The following is a 17,616-nucleotide window of genomic DNA, read 5'->3' on the forward strand; positions in this document are numbered from 1 at the left end:
TACAAAATTACAGTTTCATTAATTATTTGTTTTGATCATGTATAATTTATGAATTACAGTACTAGATGTGAAATTGCCGTCTATGGAAGTTTAAATACATTGTTATGAGGTCATGTTTAATACAAAATTAAAATCAATGTTCAACAAATGTAAACAAGAATATGTAGTTAAATTTTGTAGTAAAATAAAAAATATACCTTTTATTATACTTGTTGCATTGTGGTTTGTTGTAATAGATTAGTAACTCTATTTCTATTGGTAAAAAAATACATTGTTCTTTGTGTCTGTAACAATTATTTCATCCAATCAATGCACCATTTCAACTGGAGTTTATTTGGCAACATTCTAACTTTCGCTGTCTTCCTTAACTTTGTAAAACAAATATTTAAAACACCAACTAAGCTATATACTGAATTGGAGCAGTAACAACAATGTGCCTTTAGTTGCAGATTGCAGGTTTCCTTCAGAATACTTTGATATTATAAAGGTTAGATCATTCATTCCGTGGACATAGAAAACAAATATTTAAAACACCAACTAAGCTATATACTGAATTGGAGCAGTAACTACAATGTGCCTTTAGTTGCAGATTGCAGGTTTCCTTCAGAATACTTTGATATTATAAAGGTTAGATCATTCATTCCGTGGACATATAAAAATCCAATTTATCAAGATTTGTCAAATCCAATTTGATACTTCATGTTGTAACCATATATATTTCATTTCTTTTAGTAAGAAAAGGTTAATATAACTCTTAGAAATTAATAAATGCTCAACAAATGAAATGAGTTATGACTTAAATATCAAAATTATGGGTTTTAGGCTTTTAGCCAGAAGAACCAATATTTAGTTTTGAAATATGGAAAGAAATCTAAGAATTATTAAGTAATGAATACCGGTAATAAAAAAATACTAAGTAGTAAAAGAGTGATGTGGAAGAGCTGATTTAGTCAAACTGTGATGATGATATCCAATAGAGTGCAATGTGTTAATAAATAAATACGTACTTATAAATACAGTAGTATTATCAAAGGTTAATTGGGATCCGCTAACAAAGTTTTGATGTTTTAAAATATTCAAAATGAAGGAAAGGTAAGTTTTAAGATATAAATTAAATTAATCAATCAGGATTGAAAAGTTACGTGTGTCCTGTAATCCAACTGTAGAGCAATTGTTATAGCTTCTATAATTGAGTAATCAACTTGGTCATTGTTAATCAGCTGTCAATTAAAATAATGATAAACAGAAGAAAGTATGATTCTGATACTGTATGGATACTGTAGGTCGTTAATGGTACAAATAATTGTTATTGAAGGTAATTTTATATTTATAAAAGTTTAAATAACTTGTTTGACGATAATTTATATATATATACATATATATATATATATATATATATAATGAATGTGATATAGGTTTTTTTTTTGTTATTTAACGGAGGGTAGAGTTGAAATTTTAGTCACCATGGCCCATGACTAAAAGTATTGAATTAATTTGAACTGACAGTCAGTCTGTATGTATATTCCTTCAAATTACATGATTAGTTTATTTTATAAATTTGAAAATTCAAATTAAACATAATATCAAGAAGTAAGGTGAAACTAATTTTGTTGAATTTTTCATTAAGTTAAACCAATTTTGGGTTGTTTGCCTCATTTTGTCGTTCATAAGCTAGTGGATAAAATTTTCCTGTGAATATAGCGAAAACGTACATGAAGTTGTTATTTATGGATCAACAGCTTGTTCATGGAATTAATAAATTAATCTTATGATGATGTGTCAAATGAAGGATAATATAATGAAATATGGTATATAAATTTTAGTTCAGTTACAAAGTAGAGGTGAAATAACACAGAAGATATGTAAGTCCTTTGCAATAAGAATCTAATTTATCAAGGAATTTGATGTATTGAAGTTTTATATATCAAAGTGAAACACTATTGTAAGTTTTGTTGATTTGAAAATTTGTGGTCTCCAGGCATTTGGTTAGAGAGAGAGAGAGAGAGAAAACTTGATTTCATAACCATTCAAATTTAAGATGGTGTCTCATATGATGTAGTATAATAATAAACTTAAAAAGTAAAAAAAAAAAAAACATACAAAATGCAATTATCTTAAATTTTGCAATTCATTAACATTAGTTTTGTTAAAAAAATTCACTACACCTATATATAGTATGGTCTTTCTAGTAGCCATTCTTGGGATCGGGTCGGTTTTTCAGGATCTTGATGTCTTCACTTTGGATTTCATTGGGTAGCAGATTGTAAAACTTTGCTCCAGTATATGTTGATCTCTTTTCAAATAAGGTCTTTGAGTGTGTTGGAAGATTGAAGTTAGCACCATGTCTGGTTTTGTTATGGTGAAAATGTTTATTTCTTTTTATATTTTGTGAAGAGGCATAGGTTACTGTTTCCATAATATACATGATGATGACTGTAAGAATCTTTCAGCCTATTAAAGACTTGACTGCGGCTTTCCAGTGGTGCCAAGTTGGTCATTATTTTAATAGTTCTTTTCTGTAGAACTATAACTCGCTCAAGGTTTTTGTAAGACGTAACATTCCACACAGTGACACCATATCTTAAATGACTCTCAAAGGTTTAAATCTAGAACTGAAAACTATTGATCTGATATATCTGACAACTATCCATCTGCTCAGGAGGAAATGCTGATATTCATGGAGCTGTGTACAGAAGGCACCCTAGAGTCTTTAGTGGCAGCTACAGAATCTGGGCTGCCAGAGGCCTGCATCAGACGTTACACTCTGCAGCTGACCCGTGCCGTAGCGACTCTACACAAGCACTCTATTGTACACAGAGATATCAAGAGTAAGTACAACTGGCATGCCAAATTGTGTAAAACTATTGACTGTACTTGTCTTTATTTGTTACAGAGACTCAAATTGTGTGAAATGTAATTATTATTCATTGTTAATACAATTGTGCAAGAAGTCGAACAAATCTTATAAGTAGGCTATGCTAAATTATAAAATCTGTATTGTGTTAATTTACAATGATTCTATACAGTGTTTACAGTTTAGGATACCATTTTTAAACAGAAAGGAAATTGTTTGCTCAGTATTTTACAACACAATTTTTATACCATCATCCATGATTGACTTTTTGTTCCTGTCATCAGTCACTTAGTCATTAGTCCTGGCTTAAACTGTAAAAGTTTATGATTGAGTTTGGAAAAGTGGATCATGGACATTTACCTTCACTTTAGTGTTACTATAAAAGTAACACTATGTTTGGAGTGTTACTGAAATCTGAAATCTGCCCTCTCTTTCCAGTGTGAAATTCTAAAATATAAGTTTAAGTTTAAGGAGGAGCTTTTCTATTGGAAACACTATTTTAGTAATATAAACATACAACTGTCCAATAATTGTAATACTTTTGGACTCTTTTGTGTTTTTTTTACTACAATAAGTTTAAGTATACAAATAAGTAAACCATCCAACACATGGTGTAAACACAATACCAGACACAAAGTTAACAACACAAAAATTGTACATCAAGAAAACATAAACATATCAGAACCCAACATCATGTCAGGGAAAGCACAAACAAAATTAGAAGCCAACACAAATTTGACTAGCTGAAACACTAACCATAACAGGCAAGACGGTTTTAGTACTCAAAACACTGTTTCTTACAAAAAGTGGTAAATGTTTTTAGTTTTGCTATCCCTTCAAATAATTTATTATCAGTAATGAAATTTAAACAAGAATGTAAAGCTCATGAATAATGTGACACATCTGTTATGGTTGGTTGTCATAGATTACAATACAGTGTTGCACAGCTCGGTAGTTATTGTTGTCACATTGTGATGTATAAGGATTATTGTGTATTATAGTATATAGAGACAGACTGTTAACATTTAACATTTTTTTCATATGTCAATAACTTGTATTAGGTTTTTTTAACTTAAACGTGTATATTTCATCATCCAACAACATGACTAAAATACTGGTCATTTAATAAAACAATTCAAATGTCTCAAGCATGGTTCTAAGTTTTTTGAAGTGTTTATTTTAAGATTAATGTTAGTGAATATTTAATACATTTATACACTTCTTTAAATTTGTGAATTAATTTGCTACTTTTTGTGTTTTCTTTGAAAAGGAAAAATTTATCATCAGATATGCTTAATTATTTGCAAAAAAAAATTATTAATAACACGTTGGTATGCTTCTTTTTAATGGCATTTTAGTACCTAGAAATTCTTATGATTGATTGTTCGGCTGGTTTTACAAGCAAATTGCTATAACTTGAGTTCTGTAAAAGATATTATGAAGCTGGCATGTTTTTAAATTCATTATAAAATGAAATACACTATATATATCATATCAAATTGTATTAAATTTACATATAATATATATGTGTGATTGTATATATATAATATATACATTCATTAAATTTATATGAATGGCAACAGTCTCATTTAATTTCAATAAAAATTGAAGAACAAAAATTAATTGCTCTGCCGGGACTTGAACCCGGGTCTCTCACTTGTCAGATGAGCTTGTTATATACTGTTACGCATATACATACTACCTAGGTCCATGTGACATATTAAAGTGTAGTATGTCACATCTGAACATTTTTTTGAGAAATAATATTACTTTAATTATTTTAAATTACCTAGACTAACCCTCTGTCACTGCCATATATACAGCAGTAAGCAGACGTTTTGTAAGTTGGTTATTTTTTTGCATGTTTTCGATGTCGCGGTTTAAACCCTAATACTCAATTAACCTATCAATTGAGGTATATTACTGTTCAATAAATCAAACTTTATTCCTTTTTTTATGGTTAGAAAGAACATCTTGTATGAACAACTGTTTTGACTGAGACCAGCTACCGGGCCGACTGTCTTATTAGTTATGTCTGCAGCCATTGTTTTTTTTGTCTGCATAATTGATTTATTTTGAGTGGATATTTTGTTTGAAATATTAGGAAATATCGTGGATGGAGACGCATTTAACTTTACCATAAAATCAAGTAATTTGGGAGAACTGTTTTCTTGAAAACAATGATATATAAGGTTGAACAATCATATATTGGTTGAATTTCCAGTGATGTTGACTATACCAAAAGTCAATAAAAACACAATGTTAGTAAATTGTGCGTAAAAGTTCAAATTGCTAAAAAGAGCAAACGTTTTCTGAATAAAGTCACTAAAACTATATATATATATTTGATTGATAAATATAAACTTGCATATTTTGGGGTTTGTATAAACTTTACACACACACACACACACACACACACACACGCACGCACGCACGCACGCACGCACGCACACACACACACACACACACACACACACACAAAAATAAAAAATATAACAAACGTATTGTAGTAACATGAGTTTATTATTAAAATTAATTTCAGCTACATTTAAACATTTATCATTAATTATCGTTACAGAAATTAGGAATCAAATATTATAATATCTGGATGTGTCATTTGGATATTTCAAAAAACCAAGAGAATACCAAAGTTAAGCAAAGTAGTGAGTGCGCCAGTGAAATAACATTGTGTGTTGTGTGCAGGTGCTAATATCTTCTTGACAGCAGAGGGCAATTGTCTCAAACTTGGAGACTTTGGGTCAGCAGTGAAGATCAAGGCTCACACCACTGTGCCTGGGGAATTACAGGGCTTTGTGGGCACTCAGGGTAAGTTGCAGTGAGCATTCTAGATTCTTATAATTAAAGCTCTGTGACTTCAGTATTGAAGATCATGGCTCACACATCTGTGTCCAGGGAGTTACAAGGTTTGGTGGGCACTCAAGGTAAGTTGCAGTGAGCATTCTAGATTCTTATAATTAAAGCTCTGTGACTTCAGCACTGAAGACCATGGCTCACACATCTGTGTCCGGGGAGTTACAAGGTTTTGTGGGCACTCAGGATAAGTTGCACTAAGCAGTCTAGATTCTTATAACTGAAGCCCTGTGGCTTCAACAGGAAGTGTAGGTAATGTAGATATAAATATAAAAACAGGATAGATATTTTTAATGACCTCACTTGATATTTTAAATAATTTGTTAGTGTTAACTGATAGTTAGAATAAAGTCTTATTTTTATTTGCTATTCATATTTACTCTGTATTTTTTATACAAGAATTAATCTTAGCAAATATTAAATTTTAAAATAAAAAAGTTATGTTTTGCATTCTACAGGTTTTTGCATCTAAATGAGCAGATATCTGATGCAGTTCACAAACAAAACCTGCTCAAGGAAATTGTGTCAAAAATTAAACATTTTTAATTGTTTTTTACAAAATACACAACCAAGGTTTTAAAGAGCTCTATAACATGGCCAATATTGAACTTTTTGAACTGCCCAGTCAGGAATAAAAGATAAGGTGCTAAGTTAGTAACACCTTTTTTACATAATCCTTGTACACTTGTACCTATCTTGTATAAAACGTTGGTCTTAATTCATCACAAGTTTCTGAATTATTAATGTTCAAAGTTTTAGTTTGGTTGAAAAGTACCAAAGATCCTGGTACCTTTTGTAATTTTATTGACATAAACTGGAAGTTATTGTTTGTAAATAGTTTATTTTATATGTCTAAACACATAAATAAATAAGCTAAATTCTAATTTAATGTTGCAGCTCAACTTGTTTGTGGTTAGCTTTCAAACTCGGGTATTTATATTTTTTGATTCAAGAGTAATCGCTGTAAGACTTTTCATATAAGGTTTTATTGGGTCACCCAGGTTAGTAGTTAGTGCAGGAAGAATAATTATTGGAAGTAATAGATAAATTAAAATTAATTGGTTTTCTGAGTGTAGTGCATGTATAATCTGTATTCTGTGGTGGTGTTGCAGCATATATGGCTCCAGAAGTGTTCATGAAATCCAACTCAGACGGCCATGGAAGGGCAGTGGATGTCTGGTCTCTGGGCTGTGTGCTAATAGAAATGGGCTCGGGCAAGGTTAGTTACCTGTCTTTCTCAGACTTTGTGTTTTTAACATGGAAAATATGTTGTGTCGAAAACATCTATTCTTGAAATTGTAGGACATATGTTAGTTAGGCGAACAAGTCCACAAAAATCTCCTCTCTCCAGCTATTGTCCAAAGATTTGAGAAAAGTATAGTAAATAAAAGGAGAAGGAAGTTCATAAGTTTATAGGTTTTTTACGGTCAACCATTAAATGTAGCTAAGAAAGACGGCAAATAGTTATATTTAGCTACCATACTGTCTGGCTAGTCTCTTAGAATCAGGGGTAAGAGGTTGCAGGCTCAAATCCTCTGAAAATTTAAGCTTCAACATAATTAGTTATAATGTAATAGTGTGAATAATGCATTAGTGAAACAGATAGACTTATTTGTAAACTTGTGCATTATGTTTAAATAGTAATTAGTAGACCAAAAAGATTTGCTGTTTGTTTTTGGTGGTAAAAATTATGAACTTAAATATCAAAAGTTATATGCAACAAAAATTACATAACAAATTTTTATTGGTGAAGCATTAGCGTAGCCTTTCACTAATTAGGCTGAGAATATTTCATTTCTGTCTGTCCCACAATATCTCGAAAACAAGCTGACCTTTACACTTAACATTTTTAATGAAATTCATTTAAACATTAGCAACACTGAGTTCGATGATGGTGTATATTATTCCATGGGATTGGGCTGAGCGCAAATTCATTTGTAAACATGCCAAGTACAACTATATGAGATTTTAACATTTGATATATTAACAAACGTAGACTATTCATACAGTAAAAATAAAAACAATAGAGTGAAAGTCAATGTTAAAAGTTGGTGCAAGATGAGATTTCAATGCACTATTGTTATTGTAGAAAACCCTCCCTACCTCACCAGGACTTTGGTTATTAAACACTGCTATGAAACCTAACTCAATGAACAACAATATGAATGTATCATGTGGCAAGATATCTCAGTAAAGATCATCTGCAAGCTATAAATTTTGCATGAAAGTTTCCATATACATAGACTAGAATGAGTTCTGTGATTTGGATTATGTCCAACCATCGAATTTGGCTGAGTCACTGTCACAATTTCCTTTTTTTGCAATATGTCTCTATCTCTCTGATTGCAGGACATCTTGAGAATGAAATCTTGTGAATGAAAAGCTAAATATATGAGCTTGAAATGCTGCATGCAACCTTTCATGACACATGGTTTGGAGCTGTTGTTAGAAATTCAATCCCAGCTATAATTGCCAAATTAAATCATAGGAGAGGAATCAAATAGGTGAAAAAGTGATATATAGAAGGGTTTATTATCAAAGTTATTGGCAGCAAAACTCTATAAATTATACACTGTAAATTCACAATTTGCTTATTTATGTGAAACAATACTTAAGATTATATTGTTCTGTATTTTAATCCAGTGTAGAATTACCGAGCACAGACTTGCATGGAAATAATTTGTTTATTAATTAGTGGTCGTGTTAATATGTGTTTTGTTCTTTGACAGAGGCCATGGGCAGAATACGACTCCAACTACCAGATCATGTTCAAGGTGGGAATGGGAGAGACCCCAGAGATCCCTGACTCTCTTAGTGAGGAGGGTCAGCACTTTGCTGCAAAATGTCTGGTCCATGACCCCAAGCAGAGAGCCACAATAACGGAACTGCTTGTCCACACTTTCCTTGCGGTGAGTGACTGAGTGATCATCAGCACCAAGTTATCTGACAAGTTCCAAACGATCCCCCCATTTTCAACTTTTTGGAAGCATTAATAAATGCATGTTATAAATTGCTATACCCCTTGCTTAATCAATGCCATAACCAAAAAAAAAATATGAGAAGTAACTTTGTAGTTTTCTGATCTCCTGTTTCCTGCAAAAATGTACAAATTGGCAAATAGACCTAAAATGTTTAAAAATTAAAATGTTCACTCGTATTGTGACCAGTAAAAATATGTTATTAAGTATGATATTTAAAACCTTTATTTATGCCACTAGATTACTTTAATGATTTCAATTTTGTACTAAAGAAGGTACTGAGAACAGATGATGATAACTTTAACCCTAGCTGGCATGAAAAGAATTTTTGTTGCCAAAGGTCCCACTGATTTGCCAACAATGAATATCCATCGCCAAAGTAAACATGTACATTTATTTATATCTTAGTTCTTTTGATTTGATATATTGTGACAGAGCATTAACTTTAGTACCAATTTATTGTTCTTACTTCGATTATCGTACAGCATCGAACATCGTTCTCAACAGACAGCTGACGTGAACGTAATACGCGTCAGCCATGTTTTTGTGTCAGTCAGACATGTTATTTTGAAACTGTAAACAAATGCCAGGTTTTTGTTTAGAGTTACAAATCCAATAGTATTTGTAGGAAAACATTTTATAGTGTTTTAGTGTTCATTGTTCATTATGAGTGAAAACTCTGAGACCTCATTTTGGATTGTCCTATTTCCAGTGATGACGAAGTTTATTCTGACAAACCATGCAGAAGACATGATTTCGTAGTAAGTGTTATCTCACAATTATGTGAGTCAACAGAGAAGTTGTTCTTCCACCTGGTGAAGTCTTTGATCCTGCTAATGAACTCGCGAAACTCTCAACACGAAATAGTCACTTGTGTGCCGTACGTGAGAGTAAAAAGTTGAAAAAGAAAACCAATTTTTTTGCCCTGGATGTAATTGTGGAGTTCCCTCAAAGTCCTACCATCTACTCGAATACTATGCCAGACCAGTTTGACAGCGAGGCCGCAAACTCAGGGTGCAGCAACCCAGTGACTCTGAATGAAAGATGAAACTTTGTACAAATGTAAATAAGCAAGGATTTAAATTTAGTATTTAAATTTATATTTTGTTTTAACTTTTATACTTATATAAGTATAAATGCAGCTATAATATTATGTTTACCCATGAAAGGTATTATTTCTTTATAGATCAACCTATTTTCAAAACAACAGTAACTGCATCTGCTCTTTCATACAAAGCCAACAAATAAGTTTTTAGGTAAAAGTTAGGCTAACTATATATTTGTGGAATTAGCACACAATTTAGAATAAGTTACACATTTACAGTTTTTATGTAAAACTTATTTATGAGAAGTTGCAAAACTAAATATTTACAAAAATAATTTTTGAAAAAATTTATTTGGTTAAACAAATTATTTACATGGAACTAACAATAGGTTATTGTTATAATATTTTCCAAATATTTGTGAATAAATTGACATATAATTGTTTATATTTGGACTGACAGTTATGAAATGGGATACATTATAAAAAACATATGTTTGGCTGTTGAAAAGAGCTGCCAGTACAGAGTGATAATATTTTCAGTTCTAGGGTTAACAGATCATAAGCTGTCGCAACTGGCAAGCCAGTCAACAGTTGTAAATTACTTTCATTTTTCGGTTTATATTATCTTTGTGGAAGCTGGTGATTATTACTCAGTAATATCACTTAATGTGTTACAAATGATTTTGAATTTAGCAAATGTTTTTCATGTTGAATTCGTAGTTCTTTCAAATAACTTTTCTAAACACAAAAAAGTAGAAACCATTTTTTTTATTAATACATGAAATTACTAGGAGTGTTTTTTAAGTAAGGTTTGAACATAAGTACACAACGAAAGGTTATTTCAAAAAAGTAAATTTATTTTCAGAAAATACCTACTTTACTATTTTTTGACATAGTTGCCAAGTTTGTTCAAACAATTATCATACCTCTCAAACAATTTTAAAATACCCTCTTCATAAAAACTTGCCACCTTTCTTTGATAACCAAGAGTTCACTGCCTTTTTCACGTTGTCGTCACCATTGTAACGGTTGCTACTGAGGTGTTGTTTGAAGTGAAGGAACAGATGGTAATAGCTCAGCACAAGATCAGGACTGTAGGGTGGGTGGTCAAAAACTTTCCAGCCAAAACTGTCCCGGGACTGTTGTGCAGTGTAAGGTCTTGCATTGTCATGAAGAAGGACAATTTCCTTTGGAAGTATGCTTCTGCATTGATATTGGTTCCTCATTGCATGATGTTCACCAATAAAACACCATGCTTATCCCAAAACTCCTATCATTTTGCGCTGGGACAGGATCTGTTTGGCCTTCACCTTTACAGGCAAGTTGTGTCTTTATTTCATGCTCTGTTGCCTCAATCCGGGTGTGATATGCGAAACCCATGTTTTGTCATAGTTAGAATCTGACTCAAGAAGCCGCCACCTTCTTCATGATAACAAGTCAAGAATTTTATCGCACACTCAAATCTTTGGTTTTTGTGGTCTTCTGTTAGGAGTTTTTTAAACTTAGCACAGTTGTTTTCGAGGCATGCCGGTATACGAAGCACGTGCTGATTTCGGTATGCGTGCAAACTAGTGTCTACAACAAAACGGACCTTACTTAAAAAAACAGCTGAAAATAAAAATGTGAAATTTTACAGTATGTACTAGAATTATACGCTACCAGGGACTAATGTAGCTGCCAGCTACAGGATTTATCAATTAATTTAGTAAGTGTTAACAGTATGATGCTAAATGACTGACATTGTGTAGGTGGAAGGAGATGATGAATTTATCTCATCCACTGTGCCTTCCATTTTGGAGGACTATCTCAAGTTGGGCATCAAGAGGTGAACTGTTGAAAGTAAGTATCTTGGTGTGTTTTAGTTAGCCTGCAGTCCAATTGAAAAGTTAATTACTATGAATCTAACAGTAGTTCACATATTATATAGCAACATTTTAGAATGATTATCATTTTGTTCACAAACAACAACAAAAGTAAAGTTGTTATGGTAAAGTTTCAGATTGAATTAAAACTGGAAGTTGAGTAGTTTAGAATGTAAAGTTTACCATAAATTAGCCATTTCTGTAGTAATATATAAGCATATACACCTATTTCTTTCATCTACAGCACACACTTCAGCAAAGTAATTATTTAAATTATATTGACATTCAATTACATGTCATTTTAAAGGTCAATTTATTATAAACACAATGTCACTAAGAAAACACCTCTAAGCTGTTTCTAGTAAAAGTTATGGGCAGATAACACAAAAACATAATAATCTGTAGGTGTAATGCCATGTCTTGCGCATTTTAACACAATGTATGTGTGACATGTTTTAGTAAACTTTGATGTGCCCAGTTTATCCCTTTACGTAATACTAATGTTTCTGGTGTGCATAGTTTTGGTTCTTTGGTTCTTGTATAGTTTGGTTTTGGTGTCTTTTTCTAGGTGACATTACAGTGTATTAACTTTTGCTAGGATCGTCGTAGCGACGTTTTGTTCATGTCATTGTGTTTAGATTGAATAGACCTTTAAAATGACTCAATCATAAGATAGGGTTTGAAATTTGAAAATTTAAAGTCACCCCGACCCCTCTTTTTAAAGGGGGAAAATTTGTTTATCATTCAAAGAATCCAAAAAAGTATTTTAATAAGTATGGTGAAGGTTGTACATGGATATATCAATCCGTTTAGAATATATTCAGACGTATCAGGACTTAATTTAAACCCTGCATATATATATATATATATATAAAAAACATCAATTTCCGTGTTTAAATTCACTTGCTGTACAAGGTGTTTCCAGTGCAATAGTTGAGTTTTGCCTTGTGCCCCAGTCAACTAAATATGTCCAATGAAAACTAACTTTGATCAAAAAGCATCCACTATCAGCTCTTTTAATTTACTTCCTGTCTAAGATCTTCCAAGTGCCATAATTATTTATAGTTTGCCTTTCTGTTCCAATGAAGAAAAAAATATATTCATACGTAAGTTTAAAAAGACTGCTTCGATCAAAAATCATCTACTTCTGTCGCTTGTCCTCCCAGTATAAGGGGAAGAGTGTGCCATTCCTTTTCTTTCGTAAGCTACAGTAAAAATGTCATGCAGAATTTCAAGGGAGGCAGTTTCAAGTACCCTATGTACAAACATTTACAGCTTTGGTCATTAAGGAAGATTTTATAACTGCATTTAAATATTATTTCCATTAGATGGTTTTAATTTGCCAGTGGTTCAGTATGTTGTAAAAATTAGACAGTAAATTTGTCTTTGTAATCTGCATTACACTACTCATCAAGCATTGGATATTTAATATTTATTTTCCTAAATTGTAAAATTTTCTGGAAAACCTTTTTTAATTTTCTCTTCATAAAAAACTTTTTCGGACTTCAACAAATATTTTTAAAAAAATTTGGAAAAACACATTTAGTAATTAATTTTTATTTGTAAAAAGATATACAAATTTTAATAAAGTCAGGATAAATTACTACCAATTTGTTGTACTTATTGTGAAACAGTTTTTAATGCATAATTTGAGATCTTCGTGGAGTTTTTATGTGATAAATGCTCAATGGGTTTAATCATGTCCCCATTTACTCCCAGCGATGATCACATAATTGTACCATGTTCATTAACTGTCAGACCTAGTAGCATAATTTCAATGTCCTGTGATGTCATTATAGTTACTCTCAATAATGTCATATTTTGTCCCCAGGCAGGCTGTGTACAACCATGATATTGGCAAAGTTCGCCTGTTGAGCACTCCCAGTACAACTGGAAAAGTTCTCCGATTGTTTCTTTATTTTTGACTCAAGTGTTCATTGTATTGCTGTAACTTTATTTTTATTTTATATATCTTTAGAAATTTTTAGAAAACTTTATTGTTGGTACTTAATGTTCGTTTTTTGTGTAATTGCATGTTAGTAATTAATTGTAACATTTAAAATTCACTGTACTTATTTTATTCAACTTTATGAATTTCCTATCCATTTTCACTAGTACTTTAATGAATTGATTTACTCATTTTATTTCAGAAATGTTTATGGACACTATCTTTGATTTTACAAGTTTTTTTTTATATTTTAGAATGTCCACATTTGGTTACAGTTTTGTGTTTTGTAATGTACAACAGATCTGAGAAGAGATGATGGTGGTTGTGTTATCATCTACATTGGATGTGGTGTGGAATGTTGACTATAAAATATATGAGTATTTTATTTTGTATAAGGTTCAGGAAAGATGGTCTCCAGTTTTTTTCTCAAAACAACATCTGAAGAACCAGTCACAGTTTGTAACTCCAAAAGAGGAAAGCTGAATCATTATAAAATCTTATTAATTTACTATGTTGAACAAATAATAATTGATAATTATTAATTTTTAAAACTAAAATCATTCATTAAAAAACTTAACCAACGCACAGGTTTTACATGTATTACATTTTTTTATCTACTTATTTACTTATATTGTTTTTATTTAAATTAATGTTGAAATGTCTCCATTATAGTTAGTTTATAAACTTGAATAGATTACAAGTGAAAACACATAATTTGTAAAACCAAAGAACCATTTGATTCTTATATCCATCTGATAAAAAATTCTTAGTTTTTTTCTAAATTCATACATAAAAAAAATTTAGTCCTGTTTTTTTTTTTGTTATTTGTAAAATTGTCATGATGAATCAGTTTTATAATTATCATTGATATAATTTTTATGTTAATTATAAATAACATCAACTGGATTCAACCCTAATTTATGTATAATCAATTTAATAATTCTCCCTATTAGTAATAAAAGATTTGATTTTTTTTATACATCTATTTATATCAGGTATATTATTTAAAGGTAATAAGTGTTAGCATATTTGTTTTATATTTTGAATTCATATTACAATATTTAGCTATTTTACCGGTGTTGTGGTATAAATTGAGGTCAATTTCAGCACAAAAGTAAGTAAATTTATAAGACATAATGTATTTATCTATAACTGAATTATTTCTTCTGTTAAAATATTATAGTAATACCTTGATTAACCATCTTTATCATGACCTAGATTGTGATGGAAGAGCAAATAGATGGATAATAGAAATACAGCAGAACTCCAAACTATTATTTTACCAGTAGATTTTTACTCTTGTTTTGGTATGAAATTAAAATGAATGTGTTTACGATTAAAAACTCAGTCTGGTTATTTTACTACTACAATGAGATAACTACTGTGCAAGCTGGTTATAATAAGTTTGATAATCAATAAGTTTTAAGTAGTGAGAAACTGCATCTTTAATTTAAGTATGTAATACAAAATTTAGTTTTTTACTTGTCTTATGACCAAATGAAGGTTACCTTCCAGATATATTTTTCAAGTGCTGTTTTTAAATAGTATCTTATTCACATCAATTTGCATGTTGCATAGTCTTAGTGAAATTTATATATATAAAAAAACAGTTGGGACATTATTTACTTTTATTATTTTATTTCAAAAACCTGTTTCAACACATTATAGATATAAAACAGCAAAAGTAAATAATGTCCCAACTGTTTCAAGTTCATTTATAAGTATATTGTTTTAATAGTACTTTTTTGAGTCATTAAAATACTAAATTGTCATGTAGAAACTTATTTGATGTATTTATAAATATAACCTTCGTTATTTTATTTCTGTTTTTATGATTATACAAAATCAAATGTCTGTAATAAAATACAAACTCATCTCAGGGAAGGTTTAGAGGCTCAAAACGTAAAAATGCAACAGACGAATTAATATTTTTTATTCACTGCTTTATTTTATATAATTATTTGAATGTTATAATGTTCAGTACATAATATTTTGTACGACAAAAACAACCATAAAAGTCCTTGAATTTTATCAATAAAAAATAATAGCTCTTTTTCAGTATTTTAACCCTTGAAGTGGAAGTAGAAATTTCCTAAAATGACCAACTATTTTTGGGTTTTGTAGACATGCATGTATTTTTAAAATACATATTTAATATTACAAACCTATATTTATTGCACATAATGTTTCCATAAGAATCTATAGATAATTACTGCATGTAAAGTTCTACTTTTTAAATAAACTTTTTTGTTGAACCAAATACGTTTTGAAAAAGGTTTTTTGTTTTCAAATGTTGTGGGAGTGCACTGAACATTTGATAATATAAAATATTTTTAAACCACATTCAATTTTATACATGGTCGATAGAAGATAACTATGTTACTTCAAAACTACAAATAGTATAAAACAAATTATATTGGGTTTTAAAAAAATTGTGAGTTAAATTCATAGCTCTTTAAGATAATTTCCGTGGAAACAAAATAAGTAAAAACAAAGAAAACTTTTTGGACACTCCATGTGAAATTACAGGGGTTTAAAATAGGAAATGTAGACAATTTTGTATTAAGGCCCAAATACAAACGGTTGAAGATAAAAATATAAAATTATTATAGTATGTAGATTGTTGCTTCACGGAGTGACATTTTTTTAAATATTTGTTCTTTACAAAATTAAATATTAGAAAAAAACATTTTACTCCCTGAAGTTATAACTTATTTATTATTTTGTAAACATTGGATCTCCATGTAGTAAAACAAAATAACCACTGAAATCAGCACCTCTATGTAGGTGGTGCGCAAAAGTGGGGGTGCCATCAGATTGTCTAGTCAGTTGGCCATTTTAAGCTAGATTTAAACCAACTGCAGTTAGGCAATCCAGTTTGAATTAAAAATCACCATACAATTCTTTCTATTTCGATTCTTCTCGTGACAAAGTCGTAATAATGGCTAACAGTGACTCATTTATTGGTTTATTACTGTAGTTAAAATAGCTCAAGGTGCCTTCAGAATATATTGTAAAACTAAATTGTCTATTTTATTAATGAATTTTGAACACAAAGTATCGACTGACTAGAAATAGAATATTTTTATACGAAGAATGAACACAACTGAAATAATAGTCGAGAAATCTGTGGATGGTGTTTGTTTTATGTCAGTTCTATGTAGTGTTAATATTTACTCTTAATAAGCATGTACAAATTATTTCTTCCCAACACATTTCCATTTTCCTTTTAGTAAAAAGCTCTCATAAATGGTTAAATGGTCTACACAGTTTTCAGTCATAACTGATATCAGATTTATAGGGGATTCAAAATCTGCCACATTTCTAAATTGAAAATAGTAATAGTAATAATTTTATAAATGGAAATGTGTTATCTTCATATCCCTGCTGTTACCCAATAGTTATTTTATTGTTGTTTGATTCCTGGTACATACAAACTACTTCTTAGTAAACTTGTTGTTATTGTTGATTTTATTCATAATATCTAGAAAGTAATTTAATTAAATGTTAAGTTTGTTGTAAAATTATTATTGTTGCTGATTAGTTATTAAATTTAATGGTTTATACAAAAATAATCTTTTTATTATGATCATAAATGAAACCCAGCTTGGATTCTTTATTTTATAATTTATTCCATTTTCAAAAACTAAAAATCAACAAATTAATTTAATCCTCTGAGTGTCCATCATAATTCCTTTAATGACACAAGGCTTATCCATTATGTTTGGTAATAGTGAGTCTGTCATTGCAATTTGCATTACGTAATGGCAATTAGTAAAAGGCCAAGTCATCCCAAAATGCAATGGTGGATGCTCTTAGGGTTAGTGAGGTCACTGTGCCTATCTTGTTAATATATGTACCTTCTTCTCTGAAATGGGTAAAGATAATCTACTAATAAAAATGTTTGCAGAAGAGCAAATGATAAAAAAAAGGCATAGAGTTTTTTGGTAGTACATTTGCAATAGATACTGGAGTTTTTGGTGGTGACAAAAATTTTACTCCAAAGTGCAAAGGGCTAAGAACTTTTTGAGAATTAGTAAATAATAGTCAGCAAATTG

At 30.4% G+C, this 17,616-nt stretch overlaps 1 protein-coding gene across 8 annotated transcripts in view; it reads left to right on the forward strand.

Moving 5' to 3' along the window:
• Positions 1 to 17,170, forward strand: part of LOC124359450 (mitogen-activated protein kinase kinase kinase 4) — a 146,768-nt gene extending 129,598 nt beyond the window's left edge. For 7 of the 8 annotated variants that reach the window (XM_046812192.1, XM_046812194.1, XM_046812193.1 and 4 more), the window contains 6 exons: positions 2,660 to 2,828; positions 5,558 to 5,680; positions 6,838 to 6,944; positions 8,455 to 8,634; positions 11,497 to 11,587; positions 13,442 to 17,170. In XM_046812192.1, the coding sequence (XP_046668148.1) occupies positions 2,660 to 2,828; positions 5,558 to 5,680; positions 6,838 to 6,944; positions 8,455 to 8,634; positions 11,497 to 11,577 (660 nt within the window). In that variant the 3' untranslated portion in view covers positions 11,578 to 11,587; positions 13,442 to 17,170. The remainder of the gene's footprint in view (positions 1 to 2,659; positions 2,829 to 5,557; positions 5,681 to 6,837; positions 6,945 to 8,454; positions 8,635 to 11,496; positions 11,588 to 13,441) is intronic. The other variant, XR_006922151.1, reaches the window with a different exon arrangement.
• Positions 17,171 to 17,616: the final 446 nt, after the last annotated feature.

Source organism: Homalodisca vitripennis, chromosome 4 (assembly GCF_021130785.1).
Source record: "Homalodisca vitripennis isolate AUS2020 chromosome 4, UT_GWSS_2.1, whole genome shotgun sequence".
In the NCBI taxonomy this organism is placed as follows: Eukaryota; Metazoa; Arthropoda; class Insecta; order Hemiptera; family Cicadellidae; genus Homalodisca; species Homalodisca vitripennis.